This window comes from Coturnix japonica, chromosome Z, assembly GCF_054131305.1.
Source record: "Coturnix japonica strain WE chromosome Z, WE-NBRP24, whole genome shotgun sequence".
Classification (NCBI taxonomy): domain Eukaryota; kingdom Metazoa; phylum Chordata; class Aves; order Galliformes; family Phasianidae; genus Coturnix; species Coturnix japonica.
In genome coordinates, this window is record NC_140702.1 from 232,232 (window position 1) to 258,070 (window position 25,839).

At 45.0% G+C, this 25,839-nt stretch overlaps 1 protein-coding gene across 2 annotated transcripts in view; it reads left to right on the forward strand.

The window, feature by feature from the left end:
• Positions 1 to 25,839, forward strand: part of PAX5 (paired box 5) — a 70,013-nt gene that overhangs the window by 41,474 nt on the left and 2,700 nt on the right. For both annotated transcript variants that reach the window (XM_085529905.1, XM_085529906.1), the window contains exons 7-9: positions 2,690 to 2,819; positions 14,085 to 14,186; positions 23,915 to 24,001. In XM_085529905.1, the coding sequence (XP_085386031.1) occupies positions 2,690 to 2,819; positions 14,085 to 14,186; positions 23,915 to 24,001 (319 nt within the window). The remainder of the gene's footprint in view (positions 1 to 2,689; positions 2,820 to 14,084; positions 14,187 to 23,914; positions 24,002 to 25,839) is intronic.

Consider the following 25,839-nt stretch of genomic DNA (forward strand, 5'->3'; position numbering starts at 1 on the left):
CTGTGATGCTTTGACATTTGCAGTGTTCTGTGCTTTCATTCATCCAGTGTCTTTTGAGATTGGGGCTTCAGGATGCCAGATATGCTCCTGCGGGGGGATGTTAGGACTGTAGACACGGAACCATGTGGAGCAGTGAGGAAGGCTGGCAGCTCTATACAGATCAGGGACTGAAGTGGCCAAGCAGTGTGCTGTGGCCCTGCAGGAAGCAAGAGAGCTGCTAGAGGGAAGACTGGATGGGGCTCCTGTGATAATTGCACTGGGTAGGATGCAGGACCAGAAGAGGCAGTTTTATCTTGTTGCACCTGCAGGAGGATGGTTGGAAGCATCCCTGTAGAGGAATGCTGTGCCAGAAACTGTGCTCCAAAGGAGCAGAGGGATCAGAAGCACTGCTGAAGCAGAGATGTGGGCAGTGCATATCACTGAGGAGCCAGTGTCAGGGGAAAGAGACTGGGATCATGAAGGCAAGGGAAACGTGAGGGTGAGGAGAGGCTTGGATGAAGAATAAGCTGTAAGGAACAGACCAAAATGTAATGCAGCTGAGGAATGGAGATGATGATAAGTCTTTGATGATGAGTTCTCGATCAGAAGTCTTTCAAAGCATCATGGAATTGTTCGAGTTGGAAGGGACCCTTAAAGGTCATATAGTCCAACTGCACTGCAATGAACAGGGACACCCTGCTCAGAGCCCCATCCAGACTGACCATGAATGTCTCCAGGGATAGGGCTTCACCCACCTATTCCAGTGCCTCATCTTCCTGATTGTAAAAAATTTCTTCCTCATGTCCAATCTAAATCTTCCTTCTTTCAGTTTGAAGCCTTTTACCATTGATCTGTCACAGCAGATCCTGCTAAAGAGTCTGCCCCTTCTTTCTTAAAGCCCCCCTGTAGATACAGGCTGCTCTCAGGTCTCCCGGAGCCTTCTCCATGCTGCACAGCCCTGTCCTTGTAATGGAGGTGTTCCAAACATGGGATCATCTCTGTGTCCTTCCTCTGGACCTGCTCCCAAAGGCCCGTGTCTCTTTGATCCAAAGGTCCTTGCAATGCTGATCCATGCACAGGGTGAAAAGAGTGGGCAGCCAGCAGCTGTTCCTTCAGGCAAAAGGTATTTGGCACGTTCATCTGGAAGAGGTTTGTATGGGAGATCTCTCAAGGTGATGTGGGCACTTGTGCCTCACACAGATTGCAGCCTCAAATTAAACGTGTTTCCATCAGCATGAACCTGCTAATAATAAACTATAAAACTAAATTAGCTTTGTCTTGAGTAATAGCTGAGTAATAGAGGCACAAACAGCTGCACACCTGACCCAGAGCACACAGCTTGTGGCAAATCTCAGATTGAGTGGTGGACATCTATGGCACTTCAAAGGAACCTGCAAAGAGAGTGAAAGATGTACTGACTCAAGACAAGTCCTGTTTACTTAAATAAAAGTACTAAAGTTAATATCTTGATTTGATAGCTCACCAAATCACAGCAGGCTCAAGTAATTACTCATTACTTCACCTGCAGTGGTACAGTGGGCATCCACCTTGGAGTTTTTATTAATTTTGTCTGTTCCTGTTGCTTGCCTGTTCTTCACTTGAAGTCCCGATCCTCTGACTGTTGTGGACATACAACACAACACCTCATAGATAAAGGATTAAAAAGGGTGATAATAGCGATATGGAAGGCAGAACACTGAAAAGAAATGTGCTTGTTTTGTGTGAATGATCCTGCAGTAAGAAACCATGAGAAATGTCTGACGAGGATGAGCTTTTTGCCATGTACATAGAAGTCCTGGGTGTGTGGATTGGCCTCACTGCTGTAGATAGTCACAGAATCACAGAATAACAGAATTATCAAGGTTGGAAAAGACCTAGAAGATCATCTAGTCCAACTATTATCAATACTTCCCGGCTAAATCATATTCAACAACACAACATCCAGATGTTTCTTGAACACTCCCATGGTCGGTGACTCCCCCACCTCCCTGGGCAGTGCATTCCAATGCCTGACTACACTTTCCGATAATTAATACTTCCTAATGTTCATAATGGTCGTAGCTACATGGACACTGACAGGATTATAGGACAGAAGGAGTCTGTTTTCTGTGCTCAGTTAGTGAAACTTGGGCTGCTGCGCCTAAGGAATCCCCATGAAATGAGAGCATCCTTACAACGGTCAGGTTATTCATTCCTAAATAACCGCGTCTTCTGAAACACTTGACTCCAAATCCATTCATTAATCAAACACTTTTATTTAAGTGCGCTCTACTTCTTATGAAATAACAAGAAAATGAAGCACGCCTGAGGGAAGCTGGGAAACAGGACGTCCTGAATTAAGGAGAGTTCAACTAAATAGATGTGAATGGTTTTCTCTGACAAGCAAAGAAACTTACACTTGTACCTTGCAGGGCACGTGCAGCCCCCACTTGGCTCTTCAAAACCCTTTTTATGGAAAGCTTTGGCTTTCATTTTACCAGGAAAACTCCTTTTGGGTTATCACATGTTAGCACAGACTAATTTATTAATTTTGACAGCTTAACACTACAGTTTACACCACCCCTGTATTTACTACCTTTAAAAGTGGTCAATCAAACTGAACAAGAGCTTTTTAAGAGTTCCTGCATTGCAACTAGTATTTGCCATGCAGGTAAAAACAGTTGAATAGCGCGTTTATTGTTGCTGAAATGCCTTTTGTTTCTTTTTTCAGGCAACCGAGTACTCAGCCATGGCATCATTAGCTGGAGGACTGGATGACATGAAAGCCAATATAACCAGCCCTACTTCTGCAGATTTAGGAGCAAGTGTTCCCGGACCACAGTCGTATCCTATCGTAACAGGTAAGTAATTCTGCATACACCAATAAGTGTGAAGGAGTCCATGTGCACGCTGGGGTGATGCTCTTCCTGAAGGTGTGATGTCAGATGTACAATCATTCCTTCCAGTCTCTTTGTGGCTGTGATTTTATAGCAGCTCTGGTGGAAGTCAGCTTGCACACATCATTAGTGTCCTCTCTGAAGGTATACATCTCTTCACTACAAACCTGCATTCCAGATACCACCATATGACAGAAAAGCAGGATGCTTGTCTGTGCTTTTGGGATTAGTTGTTTGTTTTCCTGTTGGCAACGGGCATTTCTCACTGCGTAAGATCTTTATGACACTTTGAGCTAGCTTGAGTTTTGGATGCTTTTAACTTCTACAAAGACTGTAGACCACTATGGACCAAATGAAGGTTTTGGACCACTTAAAGGAACTGTACTTGAGCACTAACCTGAGTAATTGAACATAAAGTGGTGGTTTCTTCTGGGATTGTCCTCATTTCTTCAGCAGGTGAAGAGTAGGAATGGAAGGAAAGGGGAGTTTCTTTATTTAGATCCAAATTAGCAATGTATTTTATAATCAGGCTCTTTTTTTCTAACTCACATTTCTTTCCTTTGGCATTTCAGAATTCCTTTTGCCAATAAGAAACATAGTTAGAAATTATAATGATCCAGCAAAAAAAGTAGTTCTAGTTGTAGACTTTTTTCCAGGGCCTTTGTGGAACGTATTTGTGTGTATGTAGATATTTACTCTTCTACAAATACACAACTCCTTTGCTTTGAAACAACTCTGAATGTTGAATTTACTTGTTCTCACTGAGTACGTGGAACAAGCTTTATGAACAGCTAGCCTAGAAAAACATGTTGTTGGTCTTAAATGTGACAAGCTGAGATCTATAACAAAAAACCACATTTTACCAGGCATAAGTAAAAGTAGGTGTTTATATATCTACTTTGATATTGTCATAAACTTTTCTAACACCAGCACTCATAAAACTTAGATTTACAGAAGTGCATGAAAACTCTTTTTAAAACCCGTGCCTTGCTTCTGTAGTAGATGCCACTGAAAACTAGAGGGAGTTGAACAATGTACAATAAACAATAATTGTTTTTAGTGCAAAGTCCAGCAAACATTTGCATAAATATCTGTCATCTGTAGACTCTCATCTTCAGCTTGGGCTTGTCCAGCAGATCCCTGCTTAACCATGCAAGTCTCCTGGATCCTTTTCTTGACTTCCTACCTGTTGGGGTGCAAATAAATCTGATAGCTGAGGTTCTAAGTGAACTATAATCCTAATCTCCATGCTTGACCATAGTTTGGCTAGCAAAGCAGTACTGAGAATTGAGATGCAAAAGATCCTCTGTATGTAATGTAAGATTCCTGTTTCCTAACAAGCTGCTAGAGCAAAACACTGGGGATATTTCTTGAAGCTGAAAGGATTGCTCAAGTGTTGGCATTCATGCTTCCTTCTAGAATATGTGTAAGGAAAAATGTAAGGAACTGCTTCATCCACCAGCTCTGTTGTGTCATGGACCACCAGCCAGACCTATGATTAAAAAACAATTTCTTTCCATCATTTTTATGCCACATTAAATATTAAGTTAAAAGGGGGAAAAAAAACAATCCCTTCTCTTACGGCTTGCCACTGTGGTTCATAAAAGCTCTCTCCATTTGCAAGCCAATGACGTGCCCAGCTCATTACTGCTGTAGTCAGCAGTTTCCAAGCTGCCCGTGATTGTTACTAATTACTTGCAGATGCATTTTCCCCGCTCTCCTTGCTGATTTCAGCATGGTCAGTATCACTCTAAGAGAACAAAGTCGTTCTGAGCTGACACCTTTTCTTGACTTCCCAATACAGCGTAAAGGGCAGATTGACAAATCCACATCCAGCCCTGACTGCAGCTGGCTGCAGCGTCAGTTTGCATTAGCAGCCTGGGAGTAACTGCCAGCCAGCCTCGCCAAAGAACCAGAGAAGTGCATTTAATTGTAGTGGAATCTGACATGAACTCTTGTATTACTCTGTTAAAAGGAGAGATTCAGTGTGAGTGGGCTCCATTTTGGTTGCTCCATCCAGCATTCGAGTGAGGAATATCAATCTCTTCCCATGCCAGGATAGATCTCACAGCTTTCCTCCCTTGGCTTGCTGCTCTTCCCTATCACTTACAGGAGAAATCCATTTGGCTTGCTGTGTTCATCCCATCACACCACCACTGTATTGTATGAGCCACTGTTCTTCCATGTTAAATGGCAGCTGCACTTTGTCAATCCTGAACCTAGGAGTGAGATGCTAACAAAGCAGTTGGACACAAGAGGTTGCCAGAAGGAAATATCAACTGCGCTGTTCAGTGTTTGCAGCCAAAGAGTACTCTGATACTGCAGAAAACAATGAAAAAAGACAGAATGGCTCCTTAGAATCGTAGGCTGATCTGATGCCAGGACTGAACACTGATGGTTCTCAGCATTTACCCCCATGCAGTCTGATAAGGAGAACACCTGCATGGCCAGGATGCCAGGTTCATGTGAAGAACCCTATAAACCACCCTCACCGTGGGCAGTCTGAGGACACTTTTCTGTCCCCACAGAGTAAGATTTGGATTAGACCTTTATTTGTCACATAACTCAAGCTTTATGATACTCTTAGACATGGTAATCCTAATCCAGAGGTGCTCTGAGTTTTGGGTTCCAATTGATTTCTGATTAGGGAAAGTCAAGCACTTTTTGAAGTGTAAGGGAACAGGATCAGGGCACACCGAACAAGAGAGCATTATCAGGAGCAGCCAGTTAATTAATATCTGCTTGTACCGGACTATGCTGGTAAATGCAGTACATGGCCAAAAAAAACCTTTTGGTATATTTATTTCACTGCCTGTATGTGTGTTTATGGGACCATTCTTTATGTACCATGAAACAGAGAAGAGAAGATGAATGTTTTGCTTTTATGTGGTGTTGTTTTCCTCCTACTTTGCTCTCTGTGCAGTCAGCAGGGATACCAGCTTTTCAGAGGGGTTCCCTGGGATTCCTAACCTGAGGTGATTGCTCAGATGAATGCCTTAAAGCCATTTGGGAATGACTGGGAGAAGAGGGGACATAAAGGATTTCTAAACAGTTTGTAAGCTGGCCTATTCTTGCCATCTAAATTAGATATCTTAGAAGGAGAATGGTGAAATCAAAGAGTTTCAAATCAGTGAGAAGCTGCAAAGCTGTGGAGACATAGGTACAGTTTTAAGATAAGCTGTTAAATGAAGTAGGATGAACTCTTCCATGAACTCTGAGTGCATCCCAAACAGTATTCAGCTTTACTTTGCCATATCCTCTAAACACTCATCCCACACCAAAACCAAATCACTGCCTCTCTTCCAAACTAAATTCTGCTTTCCACTTGGCAAGGGTGAAAGGAAGTGCTGTTTCTTCCACACTGATGTAATCACTGGAACTGGTGCTGGAAGGAGCCCAGAAGGGGATGTTTCAATTCTGGTCCCAGCCTTTGTTTGATCTGTCTTTGAATTTTTTTGTGCCTAAAGCTAGAGATCAAGGTAAATGCTTTGTTCCAGCGCTTAGCTTAAACCAGAGCTACTTGAGCTGGGAGTTTCTGCCCTGTGGAGAAGGAGAATGTCATGAATAAGGTTCTGCAGAGAGCTGTTACCCAGCTGATATTTGCTGAAACACAGATAAACCAGCAGTTTTAAAGCAGCTGAATGAAAGAATTCCAATTATTTTGATTTCATATTGTAACAAATATGCAATATTTAAATTAAAAGCGGTTCCAAAGTGAATGTTTTAAACTTGGTGTTCCAGCTCTCTAATAATAACATACCATATTCACAGTTTCTTCTTCCTTTTCGCACTTAAACAAAAACAAACAAGACAGATTCGGGCACCTTAAAGAGAAGGGCTTGTCCCGTGGATGGTGTTTTTTCTGCCATAAAACTGCTTTGTTAATTATTTTTTGTAGGCCAACTGCAGTAATAGTTAGACGTCTTCTTCTGAGGCCATTAAGTTTTGCTGATATAACCAGTCTCTACATGGAAGAGTTGGCATTGCTTAACCATAATCACCAAATTATACTTTAATTTCTGTTCTGAAGTGCAAATTAGTGTTGGTAGTTGGCTGGTTTGTAGTGCAGCACCGTGCTGGATTTACAACTCGGTCTCTACACTTAATAGATAAAAGTGCAGATGCGTTTTCCAATAATCTATCTGTCACTCCTGATTGGGCCTGTCATGTTCAACACTTGAAAAAAGGCCCCATAAACACTTGTGGAAAGGCAGGCAATATGAAAAACAAAAGTGCCATTTTTAATGTCAGGACAGAGACTATCTGAAACACTGTTATTTTTTTTCCCCCCACTTTTATGAGTTCTCATCTTGCTGTTAAAAAGGAACAAGAGCATTTCAGAAAGCAAACGAGGCCGTTTGCACCCCGCAAAGACCTGGGCTATTAATGGGCTCTTTTGACAATGTATAGCCTGACTCCGCTGGGGATTTTGCTGTGGATTTCACTGTTGAATTTAAGTGTTGTAGACATGTTTTGGCACAAAGCGTGTATAATAACAAGTTGCATTTACATAGCACTTTTTACTTACCAATTTTGCATCTCTAATTAATTAAATCTGCTTCTCCCTTCCCCCCAGTACCACTGTGGTACGGATAGTAAATACAGTTTTAAATGGAACAACCATGGTGGAAAGATTAAGACAGCACGGTACCAATATCCTCAAGCTGGCTCCCCATTGCATCGAGGCTGGGGCTTGTTCTGTAAACACACTGAGTAATTTAAGTTCTCTTTGGGCTTCAGTCTCAAATGCTCTGGAAAAAAAACAAAACAAAACAAAATAAAACAACAAAAAAGCTCTGTGGAGAACATGGCAGCTCTGCTCCCCATCATCCAAATAGCTTTCCTGAAGGATCTCCTTCCTTTGACCTATGTAATTATTCCTGTTCAATCTTTCTTCGTGTTTTCTTCTAATTATTTTTCCCTTTCTTCTCTCCCTGCCTTTTTTCCCTAAAAGTCCACCAACTTCCCTTCAGAGTATTAAGGATGTGAGTGAAATTGATGGCAGAAATGTCTCAAGTCTTTATGAAGATGAATGACTTTCACTGCCGAAGCTTTTATTGTCTGTGATTTGGGATAAAGGGGAACTGATTTATCATGGCTGACTGTCATGCCATTTAATACAGTTATAAATCCCAGCCCACTGACTGGCATCACAAACCAGGGACCTCATCTTCCCAGTCTCACACCTCCTTTCATTTCCCAGCTGCTTGCTCACCTTCCTCAGCTGTGTGAGGGGAAATGCAAACCAGCAGAGCACACACAGTGATGGTTGTTATCACACATAATCCAGATAAAAATTCAGTTTTTCCTCTTATTCCAGGATCAAAACATCCCGGTTGAAGTTTTGGGGATTTCATGCTTGGTTGTCAGTTTGGAATGTGGTTACCCTTAATTACAACTTTAAAATTTAGAGAAAATATGTTTTCTGTGAGGTGCAAGAAGCTGCAACTAACACTTGAGGAACATTCATATGTTGTACTAAGGGACGTGTTACAGTGTGTGGTAGGTGGGAGGTTGGACTAGATGATCCTGCAGGTCTTCTCTAACCCTGGTGATTCTGTGATTAACAGTGACTGGAAATGTCTCGATCTCGGATCAATTCCATATGCAAGATCTTAAAGGGATTCTTGCGAGATGGAAAATGTTTAGCATGGGTTATCACAGCTCTGCAGCCCCAGGGAAGATGCTGTGTTTGTTTTCCTCTGTGCCTAATGACTCTGGTTGTGTGCTGTGGACTCTTCTCTGCCGATATCAGTGATTGCAGGAAGAACTGTTGTTGTTTCTCAGTACCATCATGTTCTGCCAGGAGATACATCTGGCTGAAGAGAGCTTGGAGCCTGGCTGAAAATGCCCCAGCCTTCAGAGGCTGTGCAATGAACTGATACATACTCTGTCATTGGGTTTTTTTTGGATTCATAGGATGACAGAAAGGTTGGGTTGGAAGGGAACTTAAACCCCCACAGTTCCATCCCCTGCTGTTGGCTGGTTGTCTGCCACCAGATCAAGCTGCCCAGGACCCCATTATGGAATCATGAAATGACTTGGGCTAGAAGGGACCCCAAGGATCATCAAGTTCCAACCCCGCTGCCACAGGCAGGGCACAAGTCTCCTGGCTGTGATCCCCATGGCTGGTTGCCTTGCAATGCTCCAGCAGCACAGGGATGGCTGAGGAGGTGGCCTTGCAAAGCCTGGTTGTGCTATTCTTATTTAGAAGCATTGCTGTGTTGCAGAAAGGAAACAACAATAAAGGGAATATGTTGCTTCTGCGTGCGTTAAGATCACTGATCAAACCACATGAGATCCCATTTCAGACATAATGTGCATTGGAGGGCAAAATTAGATTGAGAAGTAAATGGAGCCTAAAATTTCCATAGCTTTATTCGTCAGAAGGCTGTTTCATTGCGTGGCTTAATTCTCCTGGTTCTTTCATTCATTGCATGCAGCACACTGGCTGGAGTGCACTTTAGAAATAATGGGATTTAAAAGAATCCATGGATAATTTGAGAGGTGTGAGAGGGATGTTCTGACTGAGGCTGGGAGGGCAGCTGGAGTGCAGAGGAATCCACACCGACACTCAGGAGGAGTCGTCGCTGCTGTTCTGGTTTCTTTCACACTTTCTAAAGCCCTGAACTACGTAGAACTGTTCTTCATTGTAAATTACACTGCACAAGGAGTGACACTTTTAAGAAATGGTATTTCAGAGGCTTTAGATTCTGCGGCAGTGGTAAGCCTCTGTCTTTTTTTTTTCCCTTTGTGAGGTTTTCTTTTCTTTCCTCCTGCCGTTTTACATGTTGTTTTGACAGGAGGAGGCTAACTGGTCTCTTAGATAAGCAGACATATGGGTTGTTTGTTTTTTTTTTGCCTTTGAATGCAACACTCGATGTCATTCCCAAACTAGCACAGAAGGCCAGGCAGAGCACTTCACGTACAGTGAATCCCTTTTGAAGCAGGGAGAACTGCAGGGCTGTATAATTGGCAGCAGTGCTGTGGATGGGGGGAAACGTGTTGGCGTGTCTGTCCCACCTACAGACTGACGCATGTGCACACGCCTCTGGGTTGCACTTCACTTGTCAGTTTTCCTTCTGAAGCACCGAGAGCCACAGAACCAGCAACAAGGCATGGCTTGTCTCACATGGCTTCATTAATTGCTGCCTGTTAATGGTTTGCAACGTGAATATGCAAAGAGCTGTGCCTGCTGCAGGCAGCATTAAGGGATGTGTTTGTCCCTTCTTTGCCATCATGACACCAATTCTCAGATTAACCATTTATTTTCATAGTGAAAGGGCAGCTCAGCTCTGGGACTCATTTATCTATCTCCTTGAGATGCACCTCCTCTACACTGGTGAAGACACCAAGCCCTGGCCCTTTTTTCTTTTTTCTTTTTCCTAAGTCTTTTTTTCTAAATAAAACTTGAAGTTTTATTTAGAACTTGAACTTTCAAATTTGAAGAAAGTTCAATAACTGGAAGTAGTAAGTAAAATACAAGTAGTCCGGAGCAGTACGCACTCCTTGTTTTGATCTGAACCCCTTTTTCTGTCTACTCCCAGCAGCTTATATTTTACATAGTGAAGTCATTCCAGTCTTTAACGTGTCCTGTCCGTTCCCTTTCCTTCCCTTTCTGTGATGGCAGTGGTCAGATGCACGTGTTAGCACCTTTAGGCTGCAGATCCTGCTGTGAGGAAGCAATAAGCTTGTCCTCAACCACTGTGCCCATTTGTTCTGTACTGATCAGAGCATGTTTCCCCCCACACATCAAGGTTTGTGACAGTCCCGAGCAGCAGAGATACCCGCTATGAAGGGCAGCTCTGGCCTCCAATAGACAGACAGCTGTGTCTGCCTCGCAGGTGAGAAATAAAATAAACCTACAACTGCAACCCCTGTTTCAGAGCATTGCGCTTAATTTGAATTTTATGGCTTTGATAGCAGATCAACTGTAATGCTATCACAAAGCCTTGCAGCCACAGTCACAGTGGACAGTGTGATTTCAACACCTCCTCCACTAATCTTTCACCCACTGCTCCCTTTCCCTGGCTGCTAATTTCACACAGGCACTTAAACATGATGGATAATTGTGTTCTGCTTATCAATGTTTAATTTAAGGGCTGTTCCATCTGACCTGGATGCCCTCTGCAAGAGCTATGCCTCATTATTGATTTCATGGTCACACCTGTGACATTACCTGCTTTGTAGGAAGTAGACTTTGACATTCCTGTGAGGTTTTGGCAGCCAGAGATAATTGTCAGAAGAATAATCGAGTCAGCAAAATCATTACAGGTGATCTGTGTGTTACCACTGTTTTATCTGCCTCTAATTAGGTGCAGGAGTGGTAACTCATAGCAGTAAGCATGCTGCAGTGGTTTTGATGTCTGCAAATAGAGCTCGATGAACACAGGAGGGAAGTTATTCATTAACAGCTGTGTCCTGGTCTTGTGCTGGGGGCATATCCTTTCCTGGAGTAAACAGGATCTGGAAATGATCATATCCAGACTGCAGGCACTGCTGGGGTGCAAAATCTGAAGGGCTTTTAGGATGGAGCAATGGCTAGCATGTGCTCTTGGTGTCTCTGGACGGAGCAGGCCTGCTCTGCATTCAGCATGGTAAAGGAGACTGCAAGGCAAAGGATGGAGACATGGATGGGGAGGAAGGTCCAAGGCTGCTGCCCCATCTTTCATCTCCTCCAGGCTTTGGAAGTCAGCTATGTAGGTGGCAGGTATACCAAGTTCTTAATGATCACTGAGGATCTTATAATTTCATTGCACCTGTGGGAAAGGACAGAAGAGGATTCATTCCTGCCTCCTTTGTTAGCTGTAACCAGGCTGGGAGATGGTGACAGCGGAGGTGCTGTGTTGTGTGGAGTACAGAACAGTATGTCATATGCTGGATTCCTTTTTTCAAGAGGAGCTCATCTCCAGTTGAGGTGCTGCTATTGCTGCCGCTGCTGCCAGTGTGACATGCATCCCAATGGGTTGGGGCCAGCGGTCCTCGAAGGTCTGTTCCAACAGAAACACTTCTGGTTCTGTGAGTCCCTCGAGGTCTTCTTCCTGCTGACAGGGTTGTGAGGTCAGTCAGAATGTTTTCCTTACAGTAATGACTGGAACAACAAAGGTGGTAGTATCAAAATCTGCACTTGGCTTGAATTTGTCTCTGGAGAGGTGGGACCCCTCTGTGAACTCAGTGCAATGCCCTGTCTTTGTGTTCCCAAGCTGATGGCAACCTCAGTCTGCTGTAAACGTGAACAAGTGTGTGGGTGATGATGCATGGACGGCCCGCAGGGCTTCTAGGGGAGAAAAATTACAAGTCCTCTATTGCAGAGAGTCTGTTCTATTGCATTGGCACAAGGGCTTCTGAGCTAACCCCCAACACCTGAACCCTCTGCATTTTCTAATGTGTCCTTTGCAGTAATTAATTACCTCTCCAGTGCATTCATTTCTTTCATACTGTTACTGGCAATCAGCTAGATAAAGGGAAAAAAAAACCACAACATGTTGGTGCCCTGTGGTATTGAAAGTGAAGGGTTTTCACACTGTCAGGGTAATGAATTCTGCAAGGGTTTGAAGTACCTGAGCTTGGGGAAGTCCTTGTGTCATGTGTCTAGGAGTGACAACCCCCAGTGGTTAATTACTGCCATGAATGAGACTTGAGCTGATAGCGGAATGAGATAATTTCATTAGTAGTTAAGTGCGAAGTTAATTGGACTCACATTTACACACAGCAGTGTACAAAGACACAGTTGGAAATGCTCTTCACCTCTTTTCTTTAACAGAAGGTAAGTTAAATGAAGAATGTTTCTGAGCCCCTCCCTCACTTTATCCTCCTACTGTGGTTTGGGGATGAGGGAGGCCGTTCCTTGTGCAGGAGTGCAGACCTGCCCACATCCAAGTGCTGCTTTCCATGCCTGCTTGGGGAGGGTGTTGCTGACCTCTCCCGCTGCTGGTTGCAGAATAATTTCTTTTCTGTAAGAAAATTACTTATTTGCACTTTTTTTTTCTGGGCAATGATAATTTGCTGTCGGTGCGAGCACGCTGTCAGCTCGCAGTGAATGGGAGGATGGACATTCACTGCGTATCTTCTGTGTGCAGGGCCCAAAGCACTTTGACACACATCTGCAGCCCCTGGTCCCACTGCTCCAGTTGATACTGTTGTTATTTAGCATCATTATATTTTACTTTCTGGAGGGATGTTAGAATGAATTCCTGCAGGAATAAGCCTCAAAATGATGTGCGACGTTTCATCCCTGTAGCAGCCTCAAGATGGACAAAAATTGGCTAAAAAGTGCTAAAAGTGAAGGCATAGTGCTTCTCTTCTCTGACACGGTGCTAAGTGCCTGTGACAAAGGTAAAAATAATTTACCAACGAGAAAGCTCGCTTGGGACCTGGGAATCGTGTAATCATAGAATTATAGAATGGCTTAGGTTGTTAGAGACCTTAAAGACCATTGAGAACCAACCCCCATACCTTGGGCAGAGTTGTCGCCTACTCATACAGCGTGGCTGAATTTTGCCTTTGTGGAAGGGCTGGGTGAGCAAATCCCAAGCATATAATGGGTTGGAGCCCACACATGCAGAATAGGGTCCCTTTATTCCTATATAGGAATCTCCACCCATGCCTGGAGATGAAGCTCTCTGGTAATGAACACCAATCCAGGACAGCAACTACAGGCCCTTCCACAGAGTTCCAAGGTAGATGCTATTGTGTGTATGGTTATTCTTTGAAGGCCGTTATCTTTGGATGAGTGATATATCCAGAGATGTCTTCACAGTACACAAGGAGACCCTGGAGGGGCTTCAGAATTTCCTCTCTGAGGAGGGTCTGTCTGCAATGGATCCTCCCTGCTACAATTCACATCCCTGTGTTTCCCTAAATGACTTCAACAGAAGACTGAAAGAACCCCCTTATCATATATGGATCTCTGCGATGCCTCAGCTCATACACTGTACATTTCTGGGGTGTTTTCTGGGGAAGCAGCATTAAAATCAGCATTATTTCACATTTTTCTTCTTTCTGACTTTACAAAGCCGAACTTTGGAGAAACTTGGGAATAAAACAAGAGCACCTGGAGTCCCAAACAGGGTTTTTTCTCCCTGCAGGGATCTGCTCTTCCCCTTTCAAGCTCTCTCATTGCCACAGCATGATGGCAGCTGATAGAGTAAGCTGAATTGAATCGCGGCAGTCAGGGCATATCTGCCAGCAGTGATGCTCACGTGGTGATTTGTTGGTTTGATTCCTCAGGTCGCGAGCTGGCAAGCACAACCCTCCCAGGATACCCACCCCACGTCCCCCCTGCTGGACAGGGCAGCTATTCTGCCCCTGCGCTGACAGGAATGGTGCCTGGTGAGTCTGCAAAATGAAGGGGGGGGGTGGAAAGGTGGCAATGCAGAGGACAGCGTGGTGTCGGTGGGGGCTGAGTGCTCAGGCTCCTGAGAAAGGGAAAGAAGCCGTTCTGAGCCTCAAAATTGGATGTTAAAAATCATAAATATGGGCCTGAATCATAGAAGGATAGAACCACAGAATGGCCTGGGCTGAAAGCTTCCTCCTCAGATCCAACCTAAACTTATCCTGCCTAAATATTTAATGATTTGAAAATGAATGGTTACGTAGAGATCTTCTTTCTTCCCCCTCCCTGTTGCTTTCCAGGCTTTTAAGGTCTTCTGAAATAGTCACTTTGGAGTCAGCAAGGTCAGACAGTTATTGAAGGAAATCCCCCAAATGGAATTTCATACATAGTCACATGGCTCCAGGAGGTGGTGGTTTGGAAATCAACACTCTCAGTTAGCAAGCTGGAGTCAGTGGTTTATTTATTGTTATTTATTGTCCTGGCTGTTTTGGGATTAATATTTTTTTTGTCCCAAACTGATTATATTCTGTAAAAATGTGTTCCAGCAGATCACTGAGAAATTAAGAAGAAACAGCCACTTTACTTGTGCAGGTTATGGAAGCAAGATCAGAGGTTCAGTTGAAATAATTTTTGCTCATATATAATTTTTGGAAGGTTCTTCATTTCTTGTAAAAATAAGATATTTAGATCTGAATGCAAGTGTGAAAGGTTTGTCTCCCTGCTTCATGCTATTTTGCAAGGACACGAAGTTACTGAGAAGCTTTTCCATCTTCATTGAGGCTGTTCTTACTTCAGAAGCGTCGCCAGCTGCTTAGATCAGCTGAAGGTCTGCACTTCCATTAACTTTTTAACACAACTGCAAACTGTAAAAGCTCTGAGTCTCTGTCACCTCCCAGTGGCGACCTCCCACCTCTTCCTTTTCTTTTTGTTGGGTGCTGGGGAATGGATGTGTCCATGGCTTTGGGCACACCTGCTGGAGCAGAACACAGAGCTGTGAGAGTGATGGTCATGGCAGAGCTCAGCACAAGGAAATGCAGAGGGGGTTCAGTGATGTACAGTCATCTGAGCCAGTTTTCCTGGGTAATAGATTTTATTTTTAACTACACATAGGCCTCTGTGACCCGTTACACTGAATAACTGCACTGTTCCTCTCACTGATTCCTTTAATAACAACCTTCTGCTCCAGCTAGTGTGAAGGTCAGCTGCAATTTCTTCAGGTTTGCTTTCTCATTTAAGTGAGAATTTGCTAACTAGCATCCCAAATGCCTTCCCAATCCTTCTTTGCCTCTTCTCATTCGCAGGGCCAGTCTCAGAGCCTGGCTGGGGAGAACATCACAACCCGATAGGGCTGACCCAGTGGCAGCTGTTAGATCAGGGCTGGGGACACAGAACTTCCCTGGTTGTTGCCTTGGCCAAGCCTGTGTGCATTTGTTTTACCTTGCATGAGAAGGCTTCAAACTTCTGCCCATCTGGGGGTCTTCAGGTGCCTGGAGAAGCAGTTCTATCTCTGTCTTTGTGGGTTTTCCAGCCCCAAGCACCCTGGTCTGGCTCCTCTTGCTGTATACAGGGCCAGGAGACCTGCTGTAGTCTTGTGCAGGAGAAATACCCCATCATTATGTGACTGGGTGTTTTGGTTGCTCTGCACCCAGCAGCTCAAGCTTGTGCCCATGTAAATAGCTCTTCAGGCCCTGGTTTTAAAGGTGCTCAGATAACAGCCCCATTACCCTCTGTGTCTTTTCCCCTCTCTCCTCTCTCCTTGTCTTTGGGAGGAACCCTCTCCTGTGCCCTCCCTTCCCCATGGCTGTCATTCACTCTGTCCTCCAGGGGCCCCCGAGCATGGGCTGACAGGAAAGGGTACAGCATCCAGAATAGCGATGCTGAAAATACAGTCATTAATGGGACTCCTGAAACCCAGATGTCCTTTCTGAGCACCGGTAATTTGTTTTTAATGAAAAACCATGCAGTGACCCTGAACAAATGAATTTCCTTTATATGAAGTCCATGTGCAATTACCCAACTAAAAGGACCTGAAAACACTGACATTCAAAACTGGGCTTTGAAAAGTATAAAAATAGCAATGGTGCCACCAACAATTTTTCATTAAAGAAAAAAGGTGAAGGGAAGGGGGGGGACAAGGGGGGATCATCCTGATGAGCAAAGCAGAAAATAATGTTGGGGAAAAAAACCCAACAAAATAAAAGGAAAAAACACATGGTTCTTAGAAGTCTTTTTCCTTGTGAGTGGCTGGTATCGATGTAGACAGGCCAGACTGTATCTTCTCCCTGTTCTACTTCTCCCATCTAATCCTGGATGGGAAAACTCCCTCTCTCAGCCCGTCTGGTTGACTGCACGAGGCTGAACTGTCGGCTTACTGGAACAGCGGGGCTGTTGCCATCAGTAAAACAGAAAGGAAAATCAAGCTGTTTTATTATGAGAAGATCTCCTAGGAAAACAAGGAATGAACCTTGGCATGCCTTGAAAGCAGCAAGTAGTCTCCTTAGAGCTTGGCGATGATTTCTGAATCTGTTTGTCAGCAGCTTCGCTTGCTTCATACTCTGATATCTCAGCAAGGGTTTTTGTCCCTGTTCTGATTATTCTCACTGATGTCACCATGGGAAATGGTGGCAGTGCTTCTCAAAGCAGGTGGAAGGTGTGATGCTGGGGGAAGTGCTTGGTGTAGCAGCCTTGTAGGTAATACAAAGCTGCCACATGGGGAGTTGCAATTCAGTCTGAGTACACTCAGGTAGAGCAAATGCAGCCATCACACAGAATGCCCCTGAAATACCTTATTGACCCTAGAAGCACATAACAACTTGTCACAGCATCTGCCTTTAAAGCCAGAGGACCACTGCTAAGAAATAGGAAGTACTGACATTTGGGATGTTGGAGGATGTCTTCGCTTCTTATGTGAGCTTACTGCCTTCTCCCAGGTTTAGGTCTGATTCATATAGATGCCTTCCCACTGTCCTGTGGCCTCATAGAACAAACTCTACATAAGTTTCATCACATATGTGATGCAGCATCACAGAAATCTCAGTGCAGAAACAGACTGAAGATCAGCTGACGAATGATTAGTATGTCTTTATTATTATTAACAACGAAGTAGATAAGAAACTGATATACATTTATCTGCTGCTCATGTACATTTTGAGTAAGGGGCTGCCAGGATCACAGAAGCATGGAAGAGCATTCTGTTGTTCATCTTTCAGATGTGCATCTTCCACACTTGGACAGAGCATACACAGAATTGATGTAGAAGCCATACTGACAAGGACAAGAAGGCGAAGGGTTAGGAAGGAAAAGCCAACAGCCTCTGGATGTTCCCAAACAGGTTTCCTTCCTATAGCCTCGATCCTAAGCAAGGCCATGAGCCTCCATGCCCTTGGCTTTCAGGGCACTGCTGATAAGAGCATCTGGGTGTGTTGTCCCAGGTACCCACACAGCGAATCCAGCTCAGTCTGCTGCTCTGCTTCCCTCTGCTCCAGCTGTAATTCCTGCCTCCTCCCTTTGAACTGAAACACTATGCATAACTAAACATAAGTAAGCAAAGCAAAGTGTGTATAAACAAAAGATTCCGTATTTAGGAGTGAGGAGGAGGAGGAAAAAAAAAACACCAACAAAAAAAACATATTGTATTGCTCCACTCTTTGGAAATTTCTATGAATTTGTAATAACAAAATTACCATAATTTGCTCGTTAACGCCGCTAGATCAGTCAAGCATTGTTCCAAACACGCAGAAGCTGCTTCTGGCTCCGGCTCTGCTAAGCACGGTGAAAATTAGCATGCAAATAGCTCTAATTCGGCGGCGAGCTGTCAGACCAGCGTTCGGTGCCTCGTTCCGTCTGAAATGCCTGACAGCAGCGGCTCAGACAACACACACCCCCATAGGAAGACCCAATACGGAGGCACCGAGGGGCACCTCCTGAATGACAGCCCACCCCGTCCATACCCAGCATGGGGTCGGCCGGGGGAAGGGGCAAAAGGGGCTTCGGAGTGCTCGTGGCAATGGTCAGGGATGGAGAAAAGGCCTTTTTAATGCCTGTGGGGGGATGAATGTGCTTCCAGCCCCGAGAGCATCTATAGCACAGTGCGATCCGTCCGGACCGGGATAAGCCTTGAGTCTCAAGGGCAGCAAAGATGCGGCTTTTATCTCTTTCCTCGTGCTGCCAGCAGCTTGAAAATAGAGGCTGTTTAATGATGGTGCTTCATTCAGTGCTAAGGGCTCCACTCTGCCCATCTCCAGCCTATGAACTGAGCCTCTGCCCCAGCACTTCCAACAGGAGCTGCCTGCGGATGGAACGATGGGCATTTGTCTATTGACCGTGAATTGCATGAGCCCGGCAGGAGATATAGCATTGGGGAATGCTCCGTGCAGGGCTGAGCAGCAGAGCTTGCCTTTACACGGTGTCGGCTCATTCCCATCGAGGCTGCACAGCAGGACGCCAGCAGGATCCACTGATCGGAGGGGCTTCATGTGCTGTGCTCCTCCATTGGCTTTGTGTGTGTGTTTGCTTATCTGTTGATGGAAACAAAACACAAAGTAAATACGAATGTAAGGAAGAAGCCACGAGGCGTTGGGTTTTGGAAAGCCGTGTTCTGGATCTCAGCTTTTTTGCCACTTGCTGGACTTGTTTTCATGGACTGAAAGCTGAGTTTTTCATGGTTTGCTGTAGGGAGTTTAGTGGCAGTGTCTGCACAGAGAACCTTCATCCTGCAGCGAACTCACATAGTCACAAATTAATATCTAGATCTAGATCAGACCTTGGGAATTAAGTGTTCTCTTTCCAGGTGTTTCTGGACACATTGAAGCACCAATAGAACAAGTTGAATGGCAAGACTTAAGAGTAGATGACAATGCAGTATGATGCGATGTGAAATCAGTGTGAAAAGAAACTAAGGAATGGAGTGGTGGAAAGAAAAACAAATCAGGTGGAGAATTTAAAGCAAGATCCCAGTCAAAATGAAAGAGGGAGTTCTAAAGACACCCCGTTTCCATGTCAGCACTTTTGTCTTTTGAAACAGCATCAGTCAAACAAAATCAGGGAAACTAAATGCCAGTGCTCAGCAAGAAGCATCTTGCCCATTGAAGTTTACCCTGGGCACTCAGGATGTGCCATGGGTTCCTGCCATGATGTCCTTGAGCTTCAGCCTGCCTGGGGGTGCTGCTTGGGAGGCAATGAGGTTCACATCAGCTTTTGCTTCCCGATGTGTTCTTATGCTTGGTGCAGTGTTTTGCTATTCCAGCTGTTTCAGGTCAGACCAAGAGGCGAGCAGTGCACCTTCCTGTTCACATCTGTCTCATTAATAAAGACTGCTTCCATGTCAACAGCAAAGTACCTTTATCGAGCAGCCAAAACTCTTAATTTCCAGGTGTTAGAAATCCAGTTTCCACGTTATGGATATATCGTTACGACTTGTAATCTTAATTAGTTCAATTACTTGTGTAATTTCTGGAAGTAACAACATATTACGCTATTACAAATGCTGAGATTATAATAGAAAGGCGAAGACCAGAATGAAGAATGGAGTGGAATATTTTCATCTGATCCCAACGTGACATTTCAATTACACAGTTTGGAGAATTTCATAGAACCATAGAATCATTAGCTTGGAAAAGACCTCTAAGATCATCATGTCCAACCATTAACAGCACTGCCAACTCTACAGCTAAATCACGTCTCTAAGCACCATTTCTATGTGTCTTTTAAATACCTTCCCTGAGCCTATTCCAGTGCTTCATAACCCTTCTTCAGCGAAGAATTTTTTCCAAATACCAAACCTCAGCTTCCCCTGGCACAACTTGAGGCCAGTTCTTCTTGTTCTGTTGCTCGTTGCTTGGGAGAAGAGACTGACCCCCACCTTGTTATAAACCCCTTTCAGGGAGTTGGAGAGTGTGATCAGGTTTCCCCTGAGCCTCTTTTTCTCGGGGCTATATAACCCCAGATCTCTCATCCACTCCTCACAACTCTTGGCCAGCTTTGTTGCTCTTCTTTGGACATACTCCATCACCTAAACATCTTCTAGGCAGAGAGCTCTGTAAATGTCAACCACAGGAGGGGAAGGGCAACTTTCTTGTCATCGTTAATTGCAACTCTGTGTTCTGTGCAGATGAGTTGGGCCCTGGTCCTCTTTGTGCTGGGGGATAATTCTCTCCTAATGCAGTTCCAGTATGGTTGCTCAGTGGCACCACCTACCTTTGTTGTATTAAAGTTAAATACCTTTGTGTACAAAAGTTTAAAGTGCATATCTAATACCTTATGTGCTTGCAGTAATTACAGATGTAAATCTTTTTTGTCACCCTGCAAAGACTGGGTGAGGTATTTCATAAATATGTCAGAGGCAGCATTAAAATTTTATGGCAGGCAGCACGGGTCGAGAATCATACAATGACTTCACAGCAAGGTACGTCCACCTTAACCCACAACTCATTACTCACTGGTGGGGTTGCTGTGCCTTGTAGCTCCCTGGAAATGAGTGGTCTTACAAAAAATCTGCATGTTTGATTTTATTTTAGATATGACAAGACCCTCACAAATAAAAAGGTGCATCTTCAGCCAGGTGCTGGTTAATACGAAGATTAAAGAATGAGAAAATATCGTGCAGTCTGTGTGAAAATAAGATTACATATAGTTCTCATTAGAAGTTAATTGGCAGCCTTGGTGGGGCTGGGAACTTTGAAGCAATGTTATGTGAATATGGCTTTGTGCCTTCCAGCTGCTACTGCAACACATTGCTTTGTGACAGAGGTGTAAAAACACAGCCAGAGCTGTGTGGGAGACGTGTGGAAGTTTGGGCAGTGGTTGCCCAGATGTTAATCAATAACTACATTACAGATGTAGGCAGGCTTTTTCTGAGTGGAAGGATTCGTATGTGACAGTAAGCAGTCTGTTGATCCACTGGATGCTCACAGGGGATTTACAAGTGGTGTACTAAGCCTCTGTGGATGGCTTTCATTAACATAAGATGTGACCAAGAGAAGCCTAAATACTTAAAGAGTGTGCACATATCTGTGTGTGTACAATTGCTGATCTCTCTTTTGCTAGCCTCTGTCTGTATGAATCAGCTCCAGTGGGTCTGTCTTGGCTAGAACTGGCCACACGTTTAGGCACATCTTTGTCATACTGAAATATGAGGCCAATATATACGAAAGAAATACCTTCCTTTCTTCAAAGCAGTTCACTGGTAGTGTTTTCCAAAACTGAACTTACTGATTCCCTTTGGAAAAGTTTCTTCTTCGTTTAAGTTTCCTCCTCCATCCATCTGCCCTCTGCCCATCCCTCTGCCCGTGTTTGGGATGCAGGGCTGCTCTTTTCCTTTGGAGGGCTCTGTCCACACCACAGTTTTTGCTGTTAACTCTATTTTCTAACAGTCCAGTCTCAGGAAAACTTCCCAAGCCTGCTCTTCAGTGAATGCTTTATTGATTCTGTTTGCTTGTCTTAGGACTTTCAATTGGCTATTAGTTTCACTGAGACAGACCAAAAACAACCAAAACCAAAAGGCATGTCAAACATGCAGCTTATTTCCCGTTTTACCTACCAAGATCCTAACCTGGTTGAGACTAACTGCAGATCTTCCCTTAGACTTGGACGATGTTGAAGGAAGTACGTGGTACCCACTGTGCTGATGTCCTCCCATACATCTGGCTGCCTTTGGACAGCCAACATTTATACTTCTATCCTTCTCCCTTCCAGTGAGGGATGGTTTTTAGCACGCTGGTGCTCCATAGGGCTTCTGAGAGCAGAATGGCATTGCTGGGTGGTTTTGGGATGAGCAATGAATCCTGTGATGTGGACAGAACCCAGCACCAGAGGGGCACGTAGCCTAGGGACAGTTTTAAGTCATGGCATCTATTTCTTCACATACTGCTTCTTGTGATCTTTGAATTCAGGGTTTTCATTTCTTCTGCACATCACTTTGGAAACACAGTGGAACTTTACCCCGACTGCCAGGCTGCTCAGCTCAGCCCTGCACCTTGCCCAGAGGTGCCCCTGGGTGAATGATTCCTTGTGGTTTAGTTTTTGTTTCTTTTTTTTACATAGAGTTTGAGCTGGTTAACAGTGCAGTTGGAAAGTAATGCTGATGGGCCTGGAACACCTGGTGGAACCCGTGAGGCGTTCACGCAGCATTCATTCATCCAGTTTAGCTCACCTACAGCCACAGTGATTGCCTGCCAGTACGCTGTGATGATGATAGCAGGGCCTGAGCCTTTCTCTCCCATCCCTCCTTTCCCTCCACCACTCTCTTGTTTCTCTCTCTCATTTGCTATTCCCTCTCTGCCCCCTCCCCCTCAACCCCCCCCAACCACCTCCCAACCTCAGCCTCTTTTTGCAGGGCTGATGGATATGCAGAGTATGTTAAGAAGCACACGGTACTGTCACCAAGCTGATGGTGCTCAGTGACTCCTCCAGCTCCTGGCTGGTGTGTGCTGCAGGAGCCTGACACCCTGACCACTGAGGCATAAAAAACAGAGAATTGGAAGCCTCAGCCTGACAGGCACCGGCACATCCCCAGAGAGGGTCCTTATGTGTGTGTGAGAAGGGAAGGGGGTAGCAGAGGTTCTGAGGGGAGGATGGAACAATGAGATGTCAGCCTGCTTCCATCTGCAGCACGGCTGCGTGCTCGGGATGCGCTGCTGCCTCCAGCAGACACACGGTGCTGCTTCATCCCTGCAGCAGACACATGGTGCTCACCCAGCAGTGCACTTTGTGCTACCTGAACAACCACCTCTCTCCTGGGGCCAGCAAATGAGACTCTGGGATGAGCTGTCCTGATGATGAGCTGGTGGCTCTGGGTCGTGTGGGTGGCTGTGCTGGGTGCCACCTTGCCGAAGGAAAATTGTTCTTTCTCCATCAGTGCTGTTTACTGTGTATACGTTTGTGAACCTGGGATGAAGAAAGATAGGAGAGCAGAGGAGCTCTCATTCATGGGAGATGTTCTAACGGAGCAGCAGTGATGTTTCTGTTCGCATAGTGGTTGAACCAAGTGCCCTACCCAAGGTCAGAGCCATGTTATGCATGGTGCTGCCCTGAAGTGATCGCAGCTCAGGTATGAAACAGGAGATGACATGTGAAGAGAAAAAAAAAAGATGGAGAAATCGGCTGGTGAGGAGATAATAGCAGCAATTCTTTGAGTCTTCACGTGCCTTTTTCTGGAGGGTTTCACAAGCTCCTGGAACCGAATCAAGCATCCCTCTTCCTCTGTTAAAGTGATTGATAGAAGTATGGGTACAGGACCATGTTCTGCTGGAGAGGCTAATATGGTCCTCACTACCCAGATCAGATAGTTTATCTTCTGCTGACAGGGAGACTGGCTGAGCAGCTCCATCCCAGCATTTCTTGCCCTGAGTGTTGTGGGACATGGAGGCAATGGCCAAGCCTTTTAGGTCGGTCTTGGATTCCTCCCCTTAGTTGTCTTGTTCCTGAAGCACAAGCTGCGTGACAAAATCCCACTAACTCAGCAGGTGTGAGCTGGATTGCAAGAGGACACACAGAAGATGACTGTACCCTTTTAATAACTGGCCATCCAGTTACTAAATCTTTAATAAATTAAATAAAGGGCCATCCAGACTGCCCTTCTATGGAGAGGGTGGTTGGCAGTGCTTTTGGCGAAAGCCTTCACTGGAATACAGCAGATTCTGAATAGCGCTTTTTCCCCCACACAACTGACTGTAGTCTTAGACCAAATAACCTTTATTTTGCCTTTTTCTGTTTCCCTTTGGTTTAGGGAGTGAGTTTTCTGGGAGCCCGTACAGCCACCCGCAGTACTCAACGTACAACGATTCCTGGAGGTTTCCCAATCCCGGACTTCTGGGTAAGTTGCTGCCTCCACTTTGGGGCCGTGCTCCTAGCTGTGCTCATTTATAAGCCAGCAGCAATTATCAGTCACCAGGATAAGCAGGATGCGTGTCCTGGAGCCATCTTGCATCCCAGTCCTCTTCATTGATGAGTGGCTGCAGATTTCCATTGCGTATTGCAAACCTCCCATTTCCCTTCACCAGAAGGAAGCCTTCTGCTAAACGCTGTTGTCTTCCCATTTCTGCCTCCGAGAATCATCTGATAGACACAAGGCATTGCTGGGAGACAGAATGCCCATTTGTCGAAGTTGAGGAGTCCTCTTCCTACAGACCTGGTGTCATTTTATTGGGAGCACCTTCTTCATGGAAATCCTTCATTGAATGTTCGCCCCACTGCCCTGTATGGCGTTGTCTCTTTGCTGGTTCCATCCATTTGCATTTATCCCAGACCTCATGTTACGTTTGCTCTTCAGTTGTGGGTCTGCGGTGCCTGTTGTGCTCACGCAGCCTCTCAGATGTCGGCATGGGCTCTCACAAACAGTAGGGAGCAGGAGCCCCACGGCTCACGCAGGATCATGGCCCTCGTGTGAAGCATAAACACAATCCATTTTACACCACTGTCAAAAGATGGCCCACTTTGACCTTGTACACATGTAGAATGCAGTAATTAGAATTTTTCCCTGCATAATTTGCATGGATGAGGTAAGTAAAATACCAATTAATTGTCATCTTTCAACGGAGGAATAGCGTGCCTTAGAGATTTCCAGATTTATGGATGACAGGGCTGTTGTATGTGACCTCCAGCAGAGAAATAATTTTGAATTTTTGTCTTTTTTTTTTTTTTCCCCCCTCCCCATCCACTTTCTTTGTTTTAAGTAATTGAGTCCCCATGTAATTGAGCCACCCAGGCTGTATTCATCATGGTTCCCGTCCTTAAACAAATCCTTCGGGAGCAATAGACAGCCTCTGCCTCTCATGCCATGGTGCTGGTATGCAACTGCTATTTTCCGTGCCACATTTAAGGGTTTGTTAGTGCTTCCATCATAAATCAGAGAACAGATCTTCAGCTAATATCGATGGGCATAACTGTACAAAGCCAGAGGACTCCTGGTGCTTAAACCTGCAGTTACCATGGCCGCAGCCAGGGCTGCCTGCAAGAGTTTGGTTGGGCTGTGTTGAGGAAGGTGCTGTAACCAGCCCGAAGAGTGCACACAGTGATTTCTCAGTTGCTGGTTTTGTACCTGCTTTGGAATCAGATGAGATATTTTAAACTCGCACTGCTGAAGGGAGGACAAACAAAGCTCTGAAGCACCTGAAGACAGGCCTCAGAAGACCAGCATTGCACGTTTCTTTCATTTTCCCTGCCAATCTGTGAAGAAACCAGTGGGATATTCAGAATAAATGCAGACCCAACCTGAAGCCCATCTTCCTGCATCACAAGGGTGGCTTTTGGCAAGGCAGGGTTGCATACTCCTGCATATCCCCCCATAGATCCCATATGAACCCACAGTGATGTAGCAGTGGGACTTGATGCGGTCGATCCAGAACCCGTCCTCCTGCAGGGTCCCGGTGTGACCCAACAGCGCCTTCAGCTGACCCAGAGTGAACGGCCGGACCTACAGCAAGAGATATGGGGGATATGGGGTTAATAGGGGAAGATATGGGGTCATATAGGGGGAGATGGGGGGATATGGGGTGTCTATGGGGCTCTATGGGGTGCCTGCAGATTTACACTGGTGCAGGAAAGGACTTTGGTGCCTTTGTTTCATTTTTGGATGATAATTTCTGAGGGTAAATTCTTTCTCTTTGAGGCTGTGAGCAGAACACGGTTTATGTCCAGTTGGAACAAATGCAT